This window comes from Candoia aspera, chromosome 18 (assembly GCF_035149785.1).
Source record: "Candoia aspera isolate rCanAsp1 chromosome 18, rCanAsp1.hap2, whole genome shotgun sequence".
In the NCBI taxonomy this organism is placed as follows: domain Eukaryota; kingdom Metazoa; phylum Chordata; class Lepidosauria; order Squamata; family Boidae; genus Candoia; species Candoia aspera.
The window spans coordinates 6,050,682-6,072,518 of NC_086170.1; the positions used below are offsets into that span (position 1 = coordinate 6,050,682).

At 46.6% G+C, this 21,837-nt stretch overlaps 1 protein-coding gene across 3 annotated transcripts in view; it reads left to right on the forward strand.

The window, feature by feature from the left end:
* The window catches only part of MORN1 (MORN repeat containing 1), a 72,708-nt gene extending 66,652 nt beyond the window's left edge, over positions 1-6,056 (forward strand). For all 3 annotated transcript variants that reach the window (XM_063317487.1, XM_063317488.1, XM_063317489.1), the window contains one exon: positions 5,582-6,056. In XM_063317487.1, the coding sequence (XP_063173557.1) occupies positions 5,582-5,730 (149 nt within the window). In that variant the 3' untranslated portion in view covers positions 5,731-6,056. The remainder of the gene's footprint in view (positions 1-5,581) is intronic.
* Positions 6,057-21,837: the final 15,781 nt, after the last annotated feature.

The following is a 21,837-nucleotide window of genomic DNA, read 5'->3' on the forward strand; positions in this document are numbered from 1 at the left end:
CAGACAGACAGACATTCACAGTCAGATTGCAAGGCACCATCTCTCTACTCCAGGTCTTGTTCCAAAAACAGGGTGGGAGAGGGAGAGGGAGAGGGAGAGGGAGAGGGAGAGGGGGAGCAGGAATGCTTGCTATCAAAAGACAAAAAGGACTTTCCATGGTCAGATGAAGTACATTTCTTCCTGGGTACACTGGACCAGCTGTTGTAGGCCAAAAGTTGTCGCCCTCATCCTCTGAAATATATGGCTGACCACTGCTTAGGACAGGAGGCCAGAATAGAGTGAATCTCAGAAGCAAGTATATAAAGAAGGCGACCCGCCAGATGTCGGGCAACCGCTTTTGTCACCCCTGGAGGTCCTAGGGCTGGTGAAGAACATCCAGAGGAAGAAGCATTCCAGCCAGAAAAGGTCCAAAAAGGCTGCGAGGTGTTGGGTCCCAGAAAAGGGGAGGGGGCCTAGGCAAAGCAGCATGCTGAAGTGGGCGACAAGTAGATGATCTGAAGGTGCGGAGCAAAGAAACTATAGCAGATCTCCTGCCTCCATCGCTCGGCTTGGACCAATGGGGTTTTCAGCCCAGTTCACCCAGCCATGGGCTAACTCAGCTCCGTCTTTGCCAGTGGGTAGATCAGCCCGTGGTCTCATTCTCCTCAGAGGAGGGAGCAGACCTGTTCTGCTTCTGGTTCACTTGGCCAGTCAAAATGGCTGTTTCCTCTAAACTTCTCTGTCTCTTCCTCTTCCTTCCTCCACCTGTTTCAGGAATCCATCTGCGGTGTTAATCTGGGGCTGTGCAGGAGGGGGCCTCCGAGTCTTGTGTTGCATGGCCCCCCAGTTCCTTAAACCAGGAAATACCCAGGGACTCCCCAGTGTTAGTTCTGGAACCTTAGTCTCCAGAATTCCAACTGAGGCAGTATAAACAGTGGAGGGTGTTGGTTTTGCTCCCAGATTGTGATTTTTTTTCTGAAGCAACTGGAAGGGCCAGTGCTGGAAAGGAGACGCTGGGATTCCTTTGTGTTCTTTTGTATTTGCGTTATTCAGGGCAATCGGTGTTCTGGGCCTCAGTGAAAAAAAACTCTGGGGGCTACTGATTTCTATGTTCTTGTGATTTAATCAGATTCCTAGTTTCCAAAAACTTGAGCTATCCTTCACAGAAGGGAAAAGGGGCACTTTTTTTCAGATTTTGTTTTTTCTGCATATAAAGACCGTGCTGACAGCCCTCGGACACCATCATCAACCAGAGGAAATCATTTCAAACAGTTAGCTGCTCTTTGCTCCCCCATTAACAGAAGCGAAGCTCACACCCACCCACCATTGACAGTATCCTTTAGGCTACAATTTACAGTAGATGATATTAGTACGGGCTATGGAGAAAGCTGTCCTTTCTTTTCCGGAAAGCTGATGGACTGCCAGAAAAAGGAAAGCCCACACAGGTTGCCCCCGTGAAATGTTTTTATCTCCTGAGTGGTTGAAGACAAGGCTGTTCATGGGACAAAGTATCCCATGAATATGGATTGATTCCATCAAGTTGGTGTCAGCTCTTAATGACCACGTAGATAGATGTCCTCCATGATGATCTACCCCTAAAGCTGGTCTTTCAGATCTTCTGATGGTGGACTTGTCGCCACTATAACTGAATCCCTCCACCTTGTTGCTGGTCGTCCTCTTCTCTTTCCTTCCACCTCTCCCAGCATTAGAGCCTTCTCTACTGTAGAGAGCTGGGACTTCACATCATGTGTCCAAAGTAGGATCGTTTGAGCCTGGTCATTTGTGCCTCAAGGGAGAACTCTGGGTTGATTTGTTCGACGATCCATCGGTTTGTTTTCTTGGCTGTCCACGGTCTTCTCAGGGGTCTTCTCCAACCTCGAAGGTCAAAAGTGCATCTACTGAATACACCGCCCAGCAAATCCATCTGCACAGCCAGGTAACAGCCTCATCGGTTCACAGTGGGTCTTCTGGTGCAGACCTCTGCCTTCCCAAAGCACAGTGAACTGGACTCTCTGCACATTCCTTGGAAACAGAGACCGTCCATCCGAGCACTTAGGGCTGCAGCCAGAGCATGTTCCTCCCCATTAAGACTAATTTCTATTGAGCAACTTTGCATACACTTTCCTGTGTTCATTCTGGGCATTGCGTCAGGCTGGTGCTTCATCTGGAGCACAACGCCAATATGTTCCCAACCCTTCCCACAGTTGCAGAGGTGTCTACTTTTGCAGTTCAGCCCTAGACTAAATAAGAAAAACCTCCTTGAATATTTTCCCTTTGAATTCAGGGGCTGCTCACCCAGGTGTCCTGGCCCCCGTCCAGCTCCATAATAACATGCTCCTCATGTTAATCCCTCTGAAATAGTGATTGCGTGCTGTATTTTTGACTGCCAGCTTGAGAACCTTCCATAATGTTGTGTTTTGCCCCAGAGGAGTCCTTGTTTCATCCAAGTTTCACCCTGTACTTAAACCTTTTGTCAAACAGGTTGACAACCTTCAGCAGAACAGCCATTGATATCTCTGGAGTTACTGGTTCCCCCTGTGCCGGTTGGCAGCTTTGAGACCTACCCAGCTTTGCCTGACAAAGCACCTGGAATTTTCATCCTAGCATGACTCCCAACAGAATGGGCTGCGGGCTGCAGAGTGACTGTGTTGTCATGCAAGCACCACCAACACTAACGTGGCCAGATATTAATATTATGCAATCCCTTAATATACAAGCAAGCACGTGGCTGAGACTGGTGTGGCTGAACAAAGCCAAGTAATTACTGGACTGCTATCAGGCTGAGCAACAGGTGTGAAATTGCACTTTGGCAGGGTGGGGGGGTCTGAGAGTGTCCCAGCTGCCAGTCAAGCAGAGGCAGATTGCATAGCCGAAGGAGGAAGAGCTTAGATTCCCCACACACTGATCCAAGATCGGAAAGACCAGGAAGCAGAGGAGGTAGTCCGAGAGAGGGATAAATCTGTAGTATGGTGAGTAACAGGGGAGCAATACCAGTATTCTCCCTCGAGATCCCTCTCTGAGCCTGGTTTGGTAGAACTGGATTGGTTCCTTTGGCCAGGTGACAATGTTAGGGAGAAGTACCTTGTTCACTCCTCAAGACCAGGTTTTGATGAAGCATCTGGATGGGTTCCAGGCCCCAGTAACAAAGTCAGGGGAGAACTATCATGCTCCAGATGAAGGTCCAAAACCAGGCTTTGTGGAACTGGATTGGTTTCTTGGACCAGGAGGCAAAGTTAGCAGAGGGCTACCATGTTCCAAATAATGGTCTCTCTACAAGACCAGGTTTAAATTTGGCTTGCTGGGAGTTTGATTTCCTCTGGCCAGATGCCAAAGTTAAGGATGGGTTGAACTCAGAGAAAAAGCAGCTCTGCATGCAGCAGGTCTTGGGTACTGTCCCCAGCATTTCCATCCGAAAGGATTGGGATGAGTCAGTAAGGGGAGAAACCCCCTCTCTGTCTAAAACAGAGTTGAATAAAAAGGACCAGTAATCTAAGTTTATAGGAGCAGCATTATAGCATAGAAAGGCACACCTTTGGAAGAAAGTGTTGGGATTTCTTTCTTCACTATGGGAACAAACAGCAACTCAGATGGTCCAATGCCCATCAGGACAGACGCTGAGCAAGGCTGCTAAGCAGTATTTGGGGCGCTGAACAGAGGGCAGCAATTTGTAACATTTTCTCTAAAATAGGCATGAACTCCAATAAGAGCCCAGCCAGGAGTGATGATGTCGAATGACCCCCACAAAGCATTGTCTTTGCCAGTGGTGGCGAGGAATGCTTAAATGGAAAGAAGTGGGCTGGCGTAAGGCACTGGTTGACGTCCTCCAGACTTCATTTCTCAGAGTGTGCAGGACTTCAGTCCCATTCTGGCTGTGGATGATGAGAATGCTCCAAATCATCTGGAGGACATCCGATTCGGGAAGTCCGCTTTAGGAGCAGTGGTCCACTGGAGGAGACCAGGTCTACCTCTCTGCCACTCCAGACAGGAGCATTTTTGGTGCTGCACCTCTTCCTCTGTAACAAACGTGCAGTATCTTGGACAGCATAATGGAAAAAGGGCAGCTTTTCCCTTTTTTTCAAAAGGCTGCTTTTGAAGAAGACTCTTCACGTGCCATCAAGTTCTGGAGATCCCCAGAAGACCTAGCAACATTACCCATCTTTTGAGTTGCAGCCCTCCCCAAAGTGGTAGGATTTTTTTTCCCCCCCAAGGCTGTGAAATCCCAGGTTTAGCAGGAGGTTGCATATATGTTTCTGGTGCCAAAATATGTGTGATGGTAATGGGTCACAAAGGAAGACTAATGGGAACAGGGCCATTTCTAGGGCAACCAAACATTTCTCCCCCTCTTTTTCTTTTTTTCTTTAATCTTTTTTTTCCTCTTTTGTATTCCAACAATCGCTGTCACTTTGAACCTTGCCAGCTCTGTTGCAACCAGTAAAAGAGGCAAAAACATTTCTTTTCTGAAGACACTGCTGTCAAGCCTCCTTATCTAAACCAGAATGTTTCCACTTTCCATCAATAGGGGGGGTTTCCTCAGCACCTAGATGGTTCTCTTAAAATCCATACTCCTTGGGGTTTTGAAAAACAAAGCTGTTAGTGATCACAGTTGTGCGGGATGCTTTCATTTTGTGCAGTACTTTCTATTCCCAGTTTTCTTTACAAAACTGGATGCTCATCGGGCTGCACATTCCTCAATCTTCAAACATGACCTGGCCATGTTGGGCCAGGTGTTCTCTCTCTCTCTGAGCCCAACCTATTCCCCCGGTTGGGAGGGGAATGAAAGACAGCGCTATGTCTGCCAAGTTGCGTTCTGACATGTATTTAAATATATATAAGTAAGAGTTTGAGTCTCCTTTCTCCATGTTAGTTATCCATGTCCAAAGACTTTGAGTTGCCTGGGTGTGATTTTGCCTGCTCGTGGCTTGAGCACTTCAGTGGAAGTGAAACCTTTTGCAAACCCAGCTGGAACAGAGAATCCTGTTTTCAAGTGATACATAACCTCGCAGGCTGCGATGCAGAGGGGGCCCTCCAGCACGCTGTTCAAAGCCGAAAGGCCGCCTTCACTCTGAAAAAGGTTGACAGCGAAGAAGTGCCTTGTTTTTTCCCTGCCTTTTGAACTTTGCCAGCATCCCGTTCCGTGGCAGGATTGATTTCCGTCCCCCGGAGCACGCGGGAGAGCTAGCTGCATGGACGGTTTGGAAACCAGGCGTCGGATTTGCTTTGTTGATGCAAAATATCTACTCGGCCATTACATTTGAAAATGAGTGGGTGGTTAAGCGCAAGAGTCTGTGCTTTGAGCCCCCTGCCCTGGGCACATTTCTTCAATTAAAATACATGGATTTTCAATAATCAATTAGCAGGGCAGAGGTGTTTAGATTTTAACTCAGTTGGGGCAACACATTCCAGCCACCAGCCCTGGGAAGACATATGATCCGTGCTGCTTATGTAGGCCTTGCATAGACAGTCCACCATGTAAAAACCCTGTGGTTCCATATGTGTGGTTTGTCAGGGAACGGTCCTCCAGGGCCCTATTCTGTAGCATGCTTAGGGTAACAGTTAATCCAGACCCGTCTGTTAATTCCCAGCTTTCCTTTATATCTTTCAGGAGAGTATGTAATTACGGTTCGCGAAGTGACATCACCTCGATTCCTAGGCCAACTTCTCCCACCTGTTTTCAAGCTTTTGAGAGTTCTGCCAAAGAAAGACATAGTTATGGGTTCCGGTAAAGAAATTCAGAAAGATCTTGGCAGTTAAAGGGGGAGGAAATCGATGGACTGCAACCAAGCTCCCACCTGAACTTAGGGGGAGATGTGTGCCCTTCACTGACATGGGAATTATTCATGCAACTTCACCTCTCAGCAATTTCCCTCTTTCTCTTAAAGAGGATCTACAGCATGGGAAACACAAAAAAAAAGCAAAGGAGCAAAATACAACCATCTGCTTTATCATTCCTTCTAGCCAATATTAATTTAGATGAACTGTAGATACTTAATTTTGCATCGCTGTAGGCCAAGGATTCAGTCCTACTAGCATCTATGTATAATTTCTCTCCAAATCAAAGCGTACTTTGTGCATTCAACTTTAAAAAAAACAACAACACATGCAAGCAAACGAGATTGTGCAACGCTTTGGCCAGATGTCCAGAGATCGTTGAAGCCGATGAATCGGCTGGTCCTCTAATCACTGCAAATGCGCATCGCAAATTATCTTTATGACCGCTGGCCTTCTTTCGTCAATAGTCCATTTACGACTGGGTGGTATTGCTTGTTATAACAACGGAGATCTTCTTCAGCCAGTACGTTAAGAAATAAAAGAGAAAACGCATTTAAAAATTGCCCTCCACGAGGTGGCAAGCGGAAAAACAGCCAGTGGTCTTGAAAAGTGTCTCCTGAAGCTAGGTTAATTATTTGCAAATAAAACCCAAGGGGAACAGGCCGGCAACCAAGCAAAGCTAGGATGGTGGAGGGGGAAGGGTTAGCAGATCTGTTGGAAACATACTTCTGTCTGGCAGCAGCTGTTGTCGGAGACGCTGCGTGCCCCACCATGTGGGTTGAGCTGCTTCCGGCGCAGTAGTGGCAGAGAGAAGCTGTTGGAGAAAGTGCTGGGAGGGCAACTTTCTCCCAAGCTATCCCCCCCTAGATAGGTTGGACTTCTTTTCTGGAATCCTTTAGCGTTGCTGACTAGGGGGGTTCTGGGAAATGAAGTGGAATCTCTTGGAAGGGTACCTTTCTCTTGGAAGCCCTGTGAGCTTCATGAGTGAGACACCCAAGTCTGCAGAAGTGGTCCTCCCTTGTCTTCCTTCGTGGGCTAACAAAGATGTGATACACCTTTTGTGCATGAAGCAAAGGCCAATAACTATTTCACTTTGCCCAGTGATAGCTAAATCAGATCTCTGAGTCTGGCGACAGTCTGTCTCTGAATGCAACAACGGAAAGAGGAGCAATCTTGCTTTCACATCTTGGTTATGGGCTCCTCAGAAACATCTCGCTAGCCACAGTGGGAAAGTGGATGTCCAGACAGATGAACCTTTCGCTTCAGGGAGCCAGGTTCTTCTTACATTCTTGTATCATGTTCATGTAACCCTTCCTTCCTTCCTTCCTTCCTTCCTTCCTTCCTTCCTTCCTTCCCACAACTGTTCATATTTCCTTTTGAGTTGGGGCTATTTTTAAAATTTAAATGTTGATAAAAGATTTGTCAGTTTTACAAGACTTCTGCAGGATGAAAGAATGCAGAAGCGCAGCCAAATCCATCTTCACCCTTCAGTGCTGCAAAAGAGTAGCTGATAAAACAGCAAACCTCACTTGGCAAGAGATGGAGTTTATTCCCTCTCCCCCCCACACACACCTCCCCCCCCCATAATTCCATCTCTCCCCCACTCCACCTCCCATAATGGCCTGTGGCAACCTGCAGATTGTGAGCATTAAGAGGGGGGCTTGTCTTTGTGGTCCCCCTCCCTAGTGAGTTATTTGCGAGGGGCGTTTGGGGAGAAGGGAACACCAGTGATACTGCCTTGGTAGTCACACATGTTTTCAGGTTCTCCTGGCAACCAGGATGGTGTGGTTCTCTGTTGTTAATGTCTGCTGTCAGAATATGCATGACTCCTTGGAAACAATGGAGGTTTCAAGGGGAGGCAACTTAAAACCCCTAACTACAAAATGGAAGCCGGGGGGCCAAAACGTTACTGAAAAAACATGGGGGAGACTGGCGAGAGGTCTGGAGCATGTCTTTGAGTCTTTTCTTGGCAACATCAGGATAGACCCTACAATGTTATGTATTGATGTGATCTTAGTAAGGGAGATACAGAGTCCCCTTTTTGGGAGAGATGAGCGGTGATAGAAATGTGAAAAAAAATAAATAGATACAGCCACACACACATCCACCCCCTCATCTTAACGACCCTCAATTTCCTAAGCATTGACACAGAGAGAGAGAGAACAGTCCTAATAGCTCAATCACCTCCTCCTTCAATTTAGATTCCTGCCCTGAGCAGAGTTAGACTCTATGCCATAAGCACTCCTAAATACTACCACACAAAAACACCCCACACTAATCCTCAAGATTTTAAGCAACATTTGATTTTGATTTGAAAATTAAATCCGGCCCCACTGTAATCCATCCTGATGTAGTACAATGGCAGAGGCTGACGAAGTTAGGGACGTATGGCCTTACAGATTTGGCTCAGGTCTTGATTCCGAAAGCTTGCTTGGGATGGTTTCTCCCAGGCCTGGGGGGGAGGAATATGTTTGGGTATGTAAAGTTAAGGTCCACACAGAAAGAAAACAGATGCCCTAGAAATGTTTTCATGTTGCTGACTATTACTCTGGATTGTCCTTCACATTCTTTCCCTTTCACTTCTCTTGGTCCTTTGGTTGCTCTTCTCCCCCAGTTTTTCAGCCTCCCCCCTCAAGAACACTGATCCATATCTTGACTTAGCTCTGCTTTCTCAGTACCATAAGGACTCTCTCTGGGCATTAGCCTAAGCGATCTGCCCCACATCCTAATAAGCGGCTTCTTTCCCATGGACCCATGGCAGTCCCACAATTCTGCAATGACAGATAACAGCCACTGTCATGCTGGGGTCCAAATGCAGATCTACTGGCAAAGGTCACTCAGGAAATCACAGCTGAGATCTCTGTGATGGTTTTGAAGCACTGCCATCATCATTAAAACACAATTCTGCTTTCCATGCATGGCCCTCTTGGTTAGAAGGCTTTGCTTGTTCCCACTTTTTCCAACAGGACAGGATACAAATGGAGGTGAGTCTTTCATCCTCTGACGCATACACACAAAGCTAGTGTGATGATGCCTTTCTAAAAGTTGGACAGCAGAAGAGATTGTCCTGGGCAGCTCTGTAAATAACACTTGGAGAGAAGATTGCCATCCGGCTACCAAAACCAGTTCAGAGTTTTGGTTCCAATCTGTAAAGCTATCAGCATCTTGGACTAGCTCCGATATAAATAGGCCCAACTCTTCTGATCATCAATGGAGACCTTCTTGAGTATGTCATACCCTAATGAAGATGTGCTTGGTGTCAACTAGCACATGCATTCTCATCCTGTTTTAAGGGAGTGCTGGGGGAAAAAATCTGTATCCTCCCTGGCCTGTAGTCCCTGATGATGGTATTGTTTATTTATTCCTAGCCTCTGATTTATACATGGAAAAAGAGAAATGTGGAGAAAAAGAGGTAGAAAAGAGAAGACACCTTAATGCTGTATGGATAGGATTATGTAGTGAAAGACGTCATAATCCTACATCCCTTGACTATTTCAGTGCAAGAACTCCAGATTCCTTTCTGGGAATTTCACCAGCATTTGGAGCGGGGGGCAGGGGGAAGTTTCCAAGCAAATGCCTTTTCCCCAAACTGAATGAGAAATTTTTGGTATGTGCTTAAGGAAGGAAAGGTTTGCCCCAGAGAGGAAGAACAGGTAAATAATAGGTGGTGATTAATAAGAAGAGAAGGGATATTCAGAAACTAGTAAACAAGGTGTTCCGAAAGCAAAAACTGATACCACTTGTGTGTTTTTCCTACATGGCAAAGCTTTTTGTCTCTTAGGTAGCACATGGACACTGGTTGCCATGGTAAGGTACATGGGCTTTTTTTTTTAATTATGAGCACTATAAATAGGCATCTCTTTTCTCAGCCCAGAACATAAGTGAGAAATTTTAGTCAGGCAGGTGCTCCAGCAGTCAGAACTATGAAAGGTTATACGGCTGTTTACCAAAGCCAGTGATATTGGCCGATGTGTTTGTCAGCTGGTGCTGTGCTGGTGGAAGAGCCTGGCCGTTCCTGGATGAACATCACCAAGGAACTTGCCAGTGCCTTGTGCGATGTACGAGGGTTGTGCTTGCAAACTCGGTGAATGATTATTTATTTGCCTTGTGGTTTCTCAGACAAGTGGGAAAGAACCCAGAACTGGTGTTGCAGAAGAAGCAGAAGAGGCCTAGTGGGTAGGGTTTTGCTTCCCTTCCTCCATTTCTGGACTTCGTGCCGTGCTCTTCTGCGATTTGGTTAGAGGCTTCGTCGAGGCATTAGAAACCAGGAACAAGCTAGGCCCGTACTTCTGCCCAGCACAGTCAACCAGCATTCCAGATGGGAAGCGAACAGCAGAGGTGGATTTCAAATTGTTCTACTGTTCTAAGAAAGTGGTGCACTCATTGACTACACTTCACCGTCACCAGTCACACAACCTGCTAAGCTGAAAACTAACTGCGTTGAGGTTTAGTGGTGCATGCAAACCCAACCAACAATGTGTTCACACACACACAAAAAAAAACCCTAAGTGTGATTCAGCCACGTTCTGCTGATGGTTCACAATTTGATGAATTGGTACAAATGCTGGACCCGGATCCAATATGGCAGATCGAGCCAGTTGGTTGACCTCGACTCTCCCTTCCTATAAAGACACATAAATCTAATCATAACCATGTTGTTCATGGAATCGGAGTTGAAAGGATCTCAGAAGTCACGTCGTCCCAACTCCCTGCTCAAGGCATGATCTGTTCATGGGGAAGGGAAAAAAATCTCAAGATTCATATCAAGAAGCATGGTGAGGCACCACGTCATGACTTTCATTAGTAAATCTCTCTTAAGTTCATTTGGACTCCACCCCTGTTGGATTTGACTTTATCTTTGGTCTATTCCTTATTGGTGTTCAGACCCTCTTTCCGGGATTTGCATCCTGTTGCCATAAGGTAGGACTTTTTCAGCTATAAGCCCTGGCCTTGATCCAGCTCATTCAGTCTGACATGGTGATGTTCTGAAGTCCTTTGTCAGCTAATTCAAATCTCAGTAGAGCAGATAGGATCTGAGTAACATCTAAGCAAACGTAAAATCCCCCCAGGGACGACCTTTTGGGTTATAACTGCATTGCGTCAGTCAACTCAAAAAAAACAACAAAAAGATGGGGATGTAATCAACTCCCACAATCCTGGTGCTTGTTCCAGTACCCAAGCAGAGATTTTGGAATGTAATTCTTCTGGTATCACTCTGAGACTGTTTGAGACTTGCCTCACTGTAAATCACATCCAAGCTGCAGCAACATCTGTTGAAAATTTGACAAAACTATTCGCTACAGAAACATTGGCCTAAATCATTCCCTCTCTCTTTTTCTTTTCCCTTCCCTCTGTTGGAGAAATTTATGAAAACAGCTTGCCTCCAAGCATGGTGCTGAGGAGGGGGAAGCATGGAAGGGGCACAGCCACGAGATGGTTTGGATTTCTGCAAGAGAAACGTGGTGCATTTACAGCAGTTTCATCCATGAGACATTTAAGCAAAAACACCATCAGTTTTAGAAGGCTGAATATTAGCTTCCCCAAGGTTGATGCTGGCCTATACCTCTTGTACCAAGACCAGAGTTAGGCCCCAAAAATACGACATTGCCTTAAACCGAGTCCGACTGATAAACTGGCTTATGTGATGTTTACGCAGTAATGTGATTTGTTTGCTTTTCACTTAGCACGATTGCCACTCATTGTGTGTGTGAACCAGGCTGCTATAGTGTCTTCAATAAATAAGTTTATAAAGTGAACCGGCCATAATGGCTTATTCAACGGATTGTGCCTAAATCAAACCATAGCACGTGGCAGTATGTGGACCTATTCAATCTGACATGGTGATGTTAGCCACGATTAGAGGCTCACCACCATTGTAAGTTAAATGTTCCATCTGTAACGCATTCAACCCTCAACTAGGATGTTTCCTGTTGATTCAGCTGATTCTCCCAGTTCCAGCAGATCTCCACTAGCTTTTGGCTAGTTTTCTTTAAAAAAAAAAAATCAATTACAGCCCAACAGAATTATTAGTCACATATTTTGTCCTCTTGAGCCCTTTTTGTGCCCGTGTAAATTTCCCAAGAAAAATCTCAAAACAAGCAGGAAGTGAAGATTTATGCAGAGGGAAGAAATCTCCTTTGGAGCACAGTGATAATTTTCCGACTTACTTTCTTTTTACCGTTTTTTTTTTTTCATTTGTTCCGAACAAATAGCTTTAGTGTGAATCAACAGGCTATTTTTTAAAATTATTATTATTATTATCAGACTATGTTCCTGGAAAGGTTGGCAACAGTTTGTTTTCTTTTTGTTCTTTCGTAACTGTTTTGGCTCACCAAGAAATGTTGTTAGAAAGGATAGTGTAATATTAACATTTTAAATCAAATAGATGGTTATATATAACATAAACGTCCTCTCCAGCATATATGATTATATATTAATTATAACTATATATAAGAACACCTGCAGAAGACAACGAGGCTTGGGAAAAGCTTTGCAACCTATTTGTCTTTGGGGGGGGGGGAATCCTCCCCATCTTTTGTCTTCTAAATACTTCAAAAAATATGAGAAGGAGTAAAGAAAGAGTGGGAAGCCTAATGATGCTTCCAAGAACCCATAAATTTGATTTCACGTGACGTTCCTTTCTCTATATCCATCCCTTCCCAGCTTTTGTCTGGACTCCATTCTCAAGGTGGGAGCAAAACGCATTCCTTCCTTTTGGCACTCACTCCCACTTGTCCTGCTTGAAACAAAGAAATTGTATAGAACCAGCATTGCTTGCCAAAGTCAACCCTCCGTTGTGTGCAGTCTGGTTTGGAGAAGTTGGAGCATAAACTTGGAGGAGAAATTCTTACATCTGATCCTGTGGTTAGAGCTCTCCATTCACGTGGACAGAAGGGAAGTGTTGGTAGAACAGTCCCAACGTCTTCATTAAGGGTGAAGGTGGGACTTTTACTGCTTTAAAAGAAAAGGAAGCTAACACTTCGCAAAACATATGGAGATGGAAGGGAAAAGCTGATTCAGTTCTTGTACCAGCCACACCATGCTAGCAGATAGGGAATCTTGTACATTGTTCCCCACTAAATTTGGGGTCTTCACCTGTGAGAATGTGTAAAGGGATGTGGGAATGACCTTGGGAGACAGGGGGAAGAGCTAGGGGAACGGACGGATAAGAGGCAGCTGAGCCCACAGCAGAAATGGGGGCATGGCAAAGTCTCAGAAGGGACCCTCCCTAGTGCCTTGCGCTGTAAAGGTGACGGGGGAGAAGTGTGCTTTCCGATGTCAGCCTCACGAGGTAGACCCAACCGAAAGCAGGCCCAGATGAACTAATTCTGCTTTAGTAGCAGAATCTTGCAAGTCTGAAAGTACAGGGCATGTACTTTACACAGTGCATGCATGATTAAAAGGGGTGGAGCTTCATTCACACGGTTGCAGCCACCATCTTCACTTTTTGGACCAACCCCCCCCCTTCTTCCTTGACCATTGGCTAATTCCTCCTGGATCTGGTTCGAATCCTTGTTTTGGCAGTCGCATGGAAGTTTGTTTATTTATCATTCAGTTCAAGTAACTGGAAAGCCCCACCCAGAGGCACACTTTTAGAGAGTCCTCACTACTCACCTGAAAGGCGTAAAGTAACTAGGAAAAGCGATTTGTCCTGCAATTCTGTGTCCACTCAGGGGAATTGCTTCCGAGCAGACCAGTGTGGTGATTTTGTTGCGAGGTGGGTGTCATTCCTTCCGGCCTTAAGAATGAATGCAGATGCATGTAAAGAAGAGGCAGATGTCTGGCCCCTCGACAAATAGGCGCATAGTTTTATTCATTTGCAAGATAGATGCCAAAATCCATTCTCCTCAATTTTTTCCTCTCCGCATCTTGGTACAGCCCTTTCTCTTCCCGCCCAGTTCCAGTCCCCCCTCATTTAGCTTGAGCTGAATGAAAAAACGAAGGATGAGCTGTGAGCCTAGTTTTTAGGCAGAGGAAACCAAGACATGGCACAGGAAAATTCAAATAGCCACTGCCCAGGTAGCCTGTGGACAAGCCAACCATACCCCGGGCTGTGGTTACGTCTGTGCCTGATTTCTAGATGTTATATTCCCTGAACCTGATGGGCTAATATATAGTCCAGTGTTTCTCAACCTTGGCAACTTTAAGATGTGCAGACTTCAACTCCCAGAATTCCCCAGCCAGCAGCATGCTGGGAGTTGAAGTCCACACATCTTAAAGTTGCCACGGTTGAGAAACACTGATACAGTCTGTTACTAGGTGAGCTCCCTTTTTTGAATTCCCCTCTTGGCGCGCTCTCCTACTTCCAAATGGAGTCTTTCATTTCCCCTCCAGATCAGAGATCCTCAGTGTACCCATCTGTGAAATGGGAAGCCATGAAGAGGGGGGGATTTGTCCTCAATGCTTATCAAGCATCGTCTGTCTGGGCTTGCCCGTATGAGCCACCTGCTTTCACCCGTGGGTGGGATGTGGAGCTAGGTCCAAAGGAGCATTGCAGCTCCGTACTGGGTGGTATACAGTATCTTCCTTTTTCCCCCATATGGCTTCTCTTTTTCCCTCCCCTTGATTCTCATGGGTCCTGCTGTCCAGCTGCTCTTTCCGAGCACCAGGAAGACAAGCAAAGGGGGGTTTGCTTGTGGGCCTGCATGTTTGAGTTGTCCCATTGAACCACCAAAAATTGCCATTGGATTTTCACGTACTCCAAAACCTCGTTCAGCTCTCTAGATCCGCCGTCTGAAGAGTGGATCATTCTCCAAATTCTGCCTTCTCTGCCCAGCATCCCTGTTTCACTTCCTACCGAGATCGGGGCTTGGCTGGTCTTCACTGTGCGCATTTGGGAGATTTCCTTGCATGAAGAGCAGGAAGGAAGCCCGCAATGTCATGTCGTGGTTCTTCAAAGGAACGCTCAAGTTGCAGCATGAATTAAGGGCCCGGTAGAGAATACGGTGGCTCGGATGTCTTTTATCCCCTTCTTCACCCACCTGAAAAACCCACTTATTTCTTTATCGAAGTGGGGAGCTGAAAGCATGCAGCAATCCGGAACACAGGAAAGCACATGTGTTGTTGTGTTTACTGCCTTCAGATATAATCCTTTGGCCTCCCTGTTTTTCTCTCTCCAAACTCAGGATGGGTGTCCTCCCCAGTGCTGCCCCGTTTTCTCTTCACGACAGCCTTGCGAAGTCGGTTACAGGGAGGAAATGTGGATTTGAAACTGGGTCTCGGCAGACACTGTCCTAACCTTGACTCTGTTTGGATGGGGGTAGAAGGACAGGCAGATAGCCAGTGCTTAATCTTGCAGCTCCTTTTTGGAGCTGGGGTTTAAGCATTTAAATTTATATGAGCTTTATTCTGCTCTTTCACTCCACACTCCCCAATTTCATGTTTCTCAACCTCCCAAAGGCCATTTGCACATCAAGCCAAACCAGCAAAAAATGGGAAATGAAGAGCCGCCTTGGATTTCTTCCCCTTTTTGTGTGTGGGATGAAGCCAAACCCATTTTTTTGGGCCCTGCGCCGATGGCCTTTGTAGGCCGAGGCCACTGGTTGGCTTTCTGAGGAGGCTGTGGTTATGCAGTGCATCTTTCTCTTTCGTGGGATTTTACTGGGATGGCAAAGGAGGGAGGGTTGGAATGACATTGATGTCATCATCTGTCATTGGTGGCCCTCCTGTGTTTTCTCAGGGGTTCTCCATCTTCTTTCCATGCACAAAAAGGAACGGATCAGCTGTGCAGGGCATTCCAGCTGGCGGGGCCCAGAGCCTTCCCTGCCTCTCTCCCCTCTTCCCCCCCACCCCCCAAGGCCCTCGACAATAGCAGAGCAAAACAGCAGCTGGGTATATTGTATAATAGATTTTGCAGAGCAATAAACTCTGAGGGACTCAGATGAGCTTAGAAGAGAAAGCAAGATGGTTTGGGAGGGAGAACAATATTTTATCTGGATGTCGCTGAGGGTGGTGGGTTTTTGGGGGGGGCAGAAATTTCCCATTACTTGCAAAGCACACAGGGTTCCCACCTTACCGCAGTGGTGATTGGCAACGCTTAGAGCAAAGAGCAGCTGCAAGGGGCAGTTTGGGGTATGAAAATGCCCTGGGAAGGAAAAAAGATCGGCTTCCTTTTTTGCAACATAGCCCCCCCACACACACACACACACCCTCCTTCAGTGACTTTCCTAGGAAGTTAAGGCCTGCTTGATTCAGACAGTAGATCACGCCCAACTGAAATGAGGAATTATTTGTGCATTTCCTCAGAAGTTCAAAATAGTAGCTCTTGCCCAGCAGCCCTTGTCAAAAAAGGAAGAGGGTTGGCCACAAAGCTTGACCAGTCTGGTACAAGCAAACCGACAACCACCACCAAAAATGGATGGGCTTGCAGCTATTTCTGCACCTTTTGCACAGTCTCACTTCTCAACATACTCGGAGGGCAGAAGGGAGAAGTCAAGAATTGCCTGAGTACTTTGACACGTTGGCTAGTGCCAGACCCACGTTGCCTTCCATATATTGAAGGGGGAAAACATCTGCGAAACGTAGCTTTCTCTAATCTTTCCAGAGCTGGCTTCAGTCATCTACAGCCATATAACCTCATGGCTAGACAACTGCAGTTCATTCTGCACAGGGCTGCCCTCGAAGGCGGTTCGAAAGGAAGTGCTGGCTGCACTTGTCCAATTAAGTGGGATCGTTGAATAGCAATCCTGGCTAGCGCTGGGCCACGGAAACTGCTGCTGAGCCAGCGGGTCCAATTCAAAGTATTTCTGCTGCATATAAACATCTCTGCAATTTAAGACCCTTCAAACAGAAGCTGGATAGTCATCTGTCAGTGATGCTCTAGTAGTAAGCAGTGGGTTGGATTGTTGTTGTTGTTAGTTGCCGTCGAGTCGTTTACAACTCATGCCGACCCTAGGTATGACCAAACGAAATGCTGCTCGGTCTTGCGCCATGCGCCTGACTGTTCCAATGTTTGCATCCATTGTTGCAGTGATTGTATCACTCCATCGCACTGAAGGTCTTCCTCTTTTCCGCTGGCCCTCGACTTTAACCAAACATGATGTCCTTTTCAAGCGATCGGTCTTTCCTGACAATGTGCCCAAAGTATGAGAGTCCAAGCCTAGTTATCTTCCCCTCTCGGGAACATTCTGGTTGTGTTTCTTCTAAAACTGATTTGTGACCTCTAAGTCCCCATTCAGCAGCAGGCTTCTATTTAAAGTCACACTTCCCCAATATTAGCTGTACTTTTATATTGAGAGCTGGGGTACTTCAAGGATGCGATTGAGGTTTCCTGGATCTGTGCATTGCTGGAAAGTATTTTATTTTTGAAGGAGATGGGTAAGGGAGAGAGAGAGAGGGAGAAGTTTTCTGGATTTATTTGAACCCTGGACTTTACACACACCAATTTATTCTTTGATTTTTGCATACCAAACTGTCAACTTTGGGGCTGGCTGGCGGATCAGCTTGCCTCAAGGCTGGACTGGTGAAAACAGAAACGCCGCCGCCGCCACACTGTTTCTGTACCCAGATTATACAGGCACAGGCAACCCATACTTTGTGGATGAATTTTTAGAAAAGTGTCTCCATTTCTTAACTAACGGGACGCCATCAAAACAATTCACAAAATGACCGCTTTGCTTTAGCTGGGTACTCATTTGTCATGCTCAAACACACGTGCACAAAAGGAATGCCTATTCAGGGACTATAATTTGAGACTGATGGGCAATGTTTTTGACTCTGTAATCTGGAATGTAAGGAAAAGCTGTTGCCAGGTTTGTTAGCTTATTAAAATATTTATTGGCTTTTCCTTTTTTTTTTTAAGACACTCCCTTACATTTTTCCAAAAGGTATAAAGCATCTTCTAAAATCTCAAGTCTGAAATCCCCATCTGATACTTTTTTTGAGTTGCCATGGATATTAATGGTTTTCTTGCATGTGGATATGTAGTTTTTTTCCCCCAAAAAGTAGTAGGAAGGGAGAGAGAGAGAGACAAGGGAGGGAGGAAAAGTGAAAGAGGGAGTGAAATGGGAGGGAGGGAAAAAAGGAAGGAAGGAAAAGTGAAAGGAGGAAGGGAGGAAGGGTGAAAGATTAAAAAGGAAGGGAGGGAAGGAGGGAGGGAGAAAGATTGAAAAGGAAAGGAAGGAAGGGAGGAAGGGTGAAAGATTAAAAAGGAAGGGAGGGAAGGAGGGAGGGAGGGAGAAAGATAGAAAAGGAAAGAAAGGAAAGGAAGGAAGGAAGGAAGGAAGGAAGGAAAAGTGAAAGACGGAAGGGAGGAAGGGTGAAAGATTAAAAAGGAAGGGAGGGAAGGAGGGAGGGAGGGAGGGAGAAAGATAGAAAAGGAAAGGAAGGGAAGGAAAGAGAAGGAAGGAAGGAAGGAAAAGTGAAAGACGGAAGGGAGGAAGGGTGAAAGATTAAAAAGGGAGGGAGGGAGGGAAGGAGGGAGGGAGAAAGATTGAAAAGGAAGGAAGGAAGGAAGGAAGGAAGGAAAAGTGAAAGAGTGAGAAGGGAGGGAGGGAAGGAGAAAGAAAGAAAAAGCAAGCAAGCTTGCATGTCACCGTTCCTCTGATGCAACACTGCCTTGGATCCCTCTCTCCCTCTCTTTCTGTTTTCCTTTGCCATTGGCAGCAGAATTGTGTGTATCTTTGTGTGTGCAAATCTGCGCATTGGGAAAGCTTGTTGAGAAAATATCTCCTTCACATCCGGCTTGGCTTTTTTTCTCCGGCCATGTTACATAAGCTCAAATACGGAAAAAGAGCGTTGGGCTTGCCATCGCTGGCTGACATCCTTTAACCTTTCCTGCTCGGTTGCCCGGGGTGGGGAGCCAACCAGAGCCGAGGAGGCACATTCCGTCATATTTCAAACATCCTCGGATTGTTCCCATGCATCCGTCTGACGAAGCACGCCCTGGTTTTCATTAGCAACCCAATTTGCTTACCAACCTGCTATTTTGGAGTGTTTTTCTTCCCGAATCCTCCAGCTCGCGGTACAGATTTTTAGAGGCAGATCCTCTGCATTCTTACTCACCTGCGGTGAAACACTGGGGCGGGTGGAAGGGGTGGGGGAAGTCGCTTCTCACTTGGTCAGCAGGAGATACTACCTTGGGGGGCAAGAATTCAAGCACATCTGCCGAAGTCCTGTCCTCCCACTGCTCTTCCTGCTTCTGGTTGGAGCTAAGTCTTCATCAAAGTCTTACTGGTTGAGAACCAGAGGTAGGCAGAAGAACGATCTTTTCCTTCTGCAATAAAGGGTAGGACCATCCAGGATCCTCACACAATATTGTGGCTGGAAGTTTAGTTCCGCGTTGCTGGACAATTGCCCAAAAGGCAAATTCCAGTGCTCTGTTAGTTGTTCTCCTACAACGTAAGTACATTGGACGCTCTTTGTAAATTCAATAGATTTCATTTCAGTAGAAATCCAGCCCCCGGCCCTGCCCGCAAGAGCTACCTTGCTGAACGCAGGAAGATTGAAAAGTTGGGGTTGGGTGGCATTAGCCTTGCGAAGACAAGGTTGAAGGTGCGGGAGAGAGAACATGGTAGCTCTTTTTAAGGACCTGAAGGGGTTTCATCGGAGGGTTCAGCTTCTTGAGAGCTTATTAAGAAGAGGAACCTGGTTTTCAAATCTGTTAAGATGCTTCATGAAAGTAGGGTCGTATTAATTTGGAATGTATAGTGTCTAAAGTCGTGTTTCTCAACCTTGGCGGCTTTAAGATGGGTGGACTTCAACTCCCAGAATTCCCCAGCCAGCATCTGGCTAGGGAATTCTGGGAGTTGAAGTCCACCCATCTTAAAGCTGCCATGGTTGAGAAACACTGGTCTGAAGGAACGCTGGTCTAGGGCTTACAGATGCTTACAGTAGTAACCCCTCTGATCTGTATCCTGAGACAGGCAGATAAAACTACTGGACCAAGACCTGAGTTGGGACACTCCAGAAACTCCTCTGCTGAGCTCCAAACCGGGAAAAAAAATGAGGGGGAAACATTTTTTCTTGGGAAATCTGAACTGGCTCCCCCCACCATCCGAGGCAGAAGGCCCATACAGCCCAGCTTCGCCATGTTAAGGAAGGCTGCTCTTTTCTTACTTACGTGGATGTTGATTGGTATTTGGATGAGAGACCACCAGGAGAAGCCCGAGCTGTCAGCTAGCTTGCAAAGTTCAGGAGAAAGCAGTAGGAAAGCATTGCCAAGACACTACGCCAGTGAAGGTATGAAAGGGAAGCTAGCTCTACCTTTACCATAGAGAGCAGAACCATGGCACTCGAGAGGGGGGGGTTGTAAAAAGCCAAGCCAGTAGTGGTGGATGCTGGGATTTGTAGTTCAGGAACATGCAGAGGCCTGGGGTAGAAGGTTGTGAGCAGGCAACGGAGTTGAGAATGTTGCTTGGATTCCATCCTGAAGGCCACCCCACGGGAGGTGCATTTTATGCACTATGGCTAACGATATTTGGGGAGGGGGGAGCGGGCTGGAAAGAATTCTTCACTTCCTCACTCCTTCTATTTACCATTTAAAAATAGTTCCACCCGAAAGGCTTCCCGAGATTTAGAAGGGGGTTGGGGGGAGGGAAAAAAGCCCAACCAACATCTGCCAGGCAGAAGTCCTGTGTCAGCAGACAGCACCAATTAAGTGCAGCCTGCACAACAGCTTAATTACCGATGAGACGGTGCTCCTGACAAAAGGGAGTCGCTGCATGCCGCACAACATCTCCAGCCCTTTGGGAGGCGGGCAGAGGCAAGCGTTCCTGCGCCCCGGCAGCAACTGGCTCTCTCGCTCTGGGCCTCGGGGAGCGGAGCCCAACGGAAGATAAAGACGCCCCTGGTCTGAAAGGGATGGGGCTGGTGAAGATAGAACAGCCGGTGCCCCACTTGCAAGGACATTGGAATTTAATATGGTCCTGCTCTTCTCTCTCTGCACTGTGGCCAAATCGCACGTGAGTCCCTGTAGCCATGCCTGGCCTGTGGACCATCATCTCTGCTCTAAAGCTCCTGAGATAGCCCGACTCAGGCCCTACATCCAGTGAGAGGGAGGCTGGAAAAGTTTTTCACTCCAGGAGAAAACTTCTGAAAGGAAGGGGTAACTTTCCGGTCCCTTCTAACGCCAGGGGCGAGGCCCCACTCCCCCATCTCTTTGCATCTGGAGGTGGCGCCAGGACAACCAGGACTGGCTGCCAAAGGAGGCTTCCTGCCAGCGGGTGACCACGAATGTCAGAATTCGGAATCGAGCACCTTTGTGGGAAACGCAAAGACACCACGGTTCCTAAGCTCAGAAATCAAGCTTGCCCTATTTTCTGGACACCTGGCTCAAAATGGGGAATCTCTTGGCCGTTGGCGCAAGGCAACCTTCTCCACACCCTCCAACTGCATGAGAATTCTGGGACTCTCCAGATAAGATAACCTCGCTTCCCAGAATCCTTTGGTAGGAGAGTCACTGGCCCGCGGCTGCTTTGGGATTCTGGGAATTGATGCCCAACCCAGTTCCCACGTTGCATCTGCTTCTCTCCATGGGCTTTAAGGCATTTCGACTCTGGGAATTTAGTCGCTGGCCAATGTAGGGGCACTTCCTATTCTTTGGAAGTCCGCGGAACCAGCCCTGTTTTTATTCTAGTTGATCTCTGCCATACTTGGTCCTAGCTGAGGGTTTGAAGCTTGCTCTGCTCTGTTTTTAGTTGCTGATGTCTGTGATTCAGACTTGTTCTGGCATCCATGTTATATTTGATCACACTGTGTTATATTGACGTTACTAGCCATGTTGAGCACTGCTGGACGGGAGGCAGGATACACCTTCAACGAAGAAAGAAAGGAGATTTGCATTTGTAACTAAATGAGGAAGGTTTCAAGAAGGTTCCTCTCCAACTTTTTTTTTTAAAAAATAGTTGTCTACTGTGAAAGGACACAGTTTCGGCAAACAAGTTGATAATCCACCCCAGGAAGAGAACAGAGACAAGAAAGTCAGTATATTAAGCGGCCAAATTTATGCTGGTCCTAAAACACTTAAGCGTCCTTCATCCTCTCCTAAGTGTAGCTAAATGGCCCCCTTTCTCTTTGGCTAATCCTCTCAGTGGCAATTACTTCTGTGTAGATACAAATTAAATGGCCTTGTAAGGTTGGGTTCATTAATTG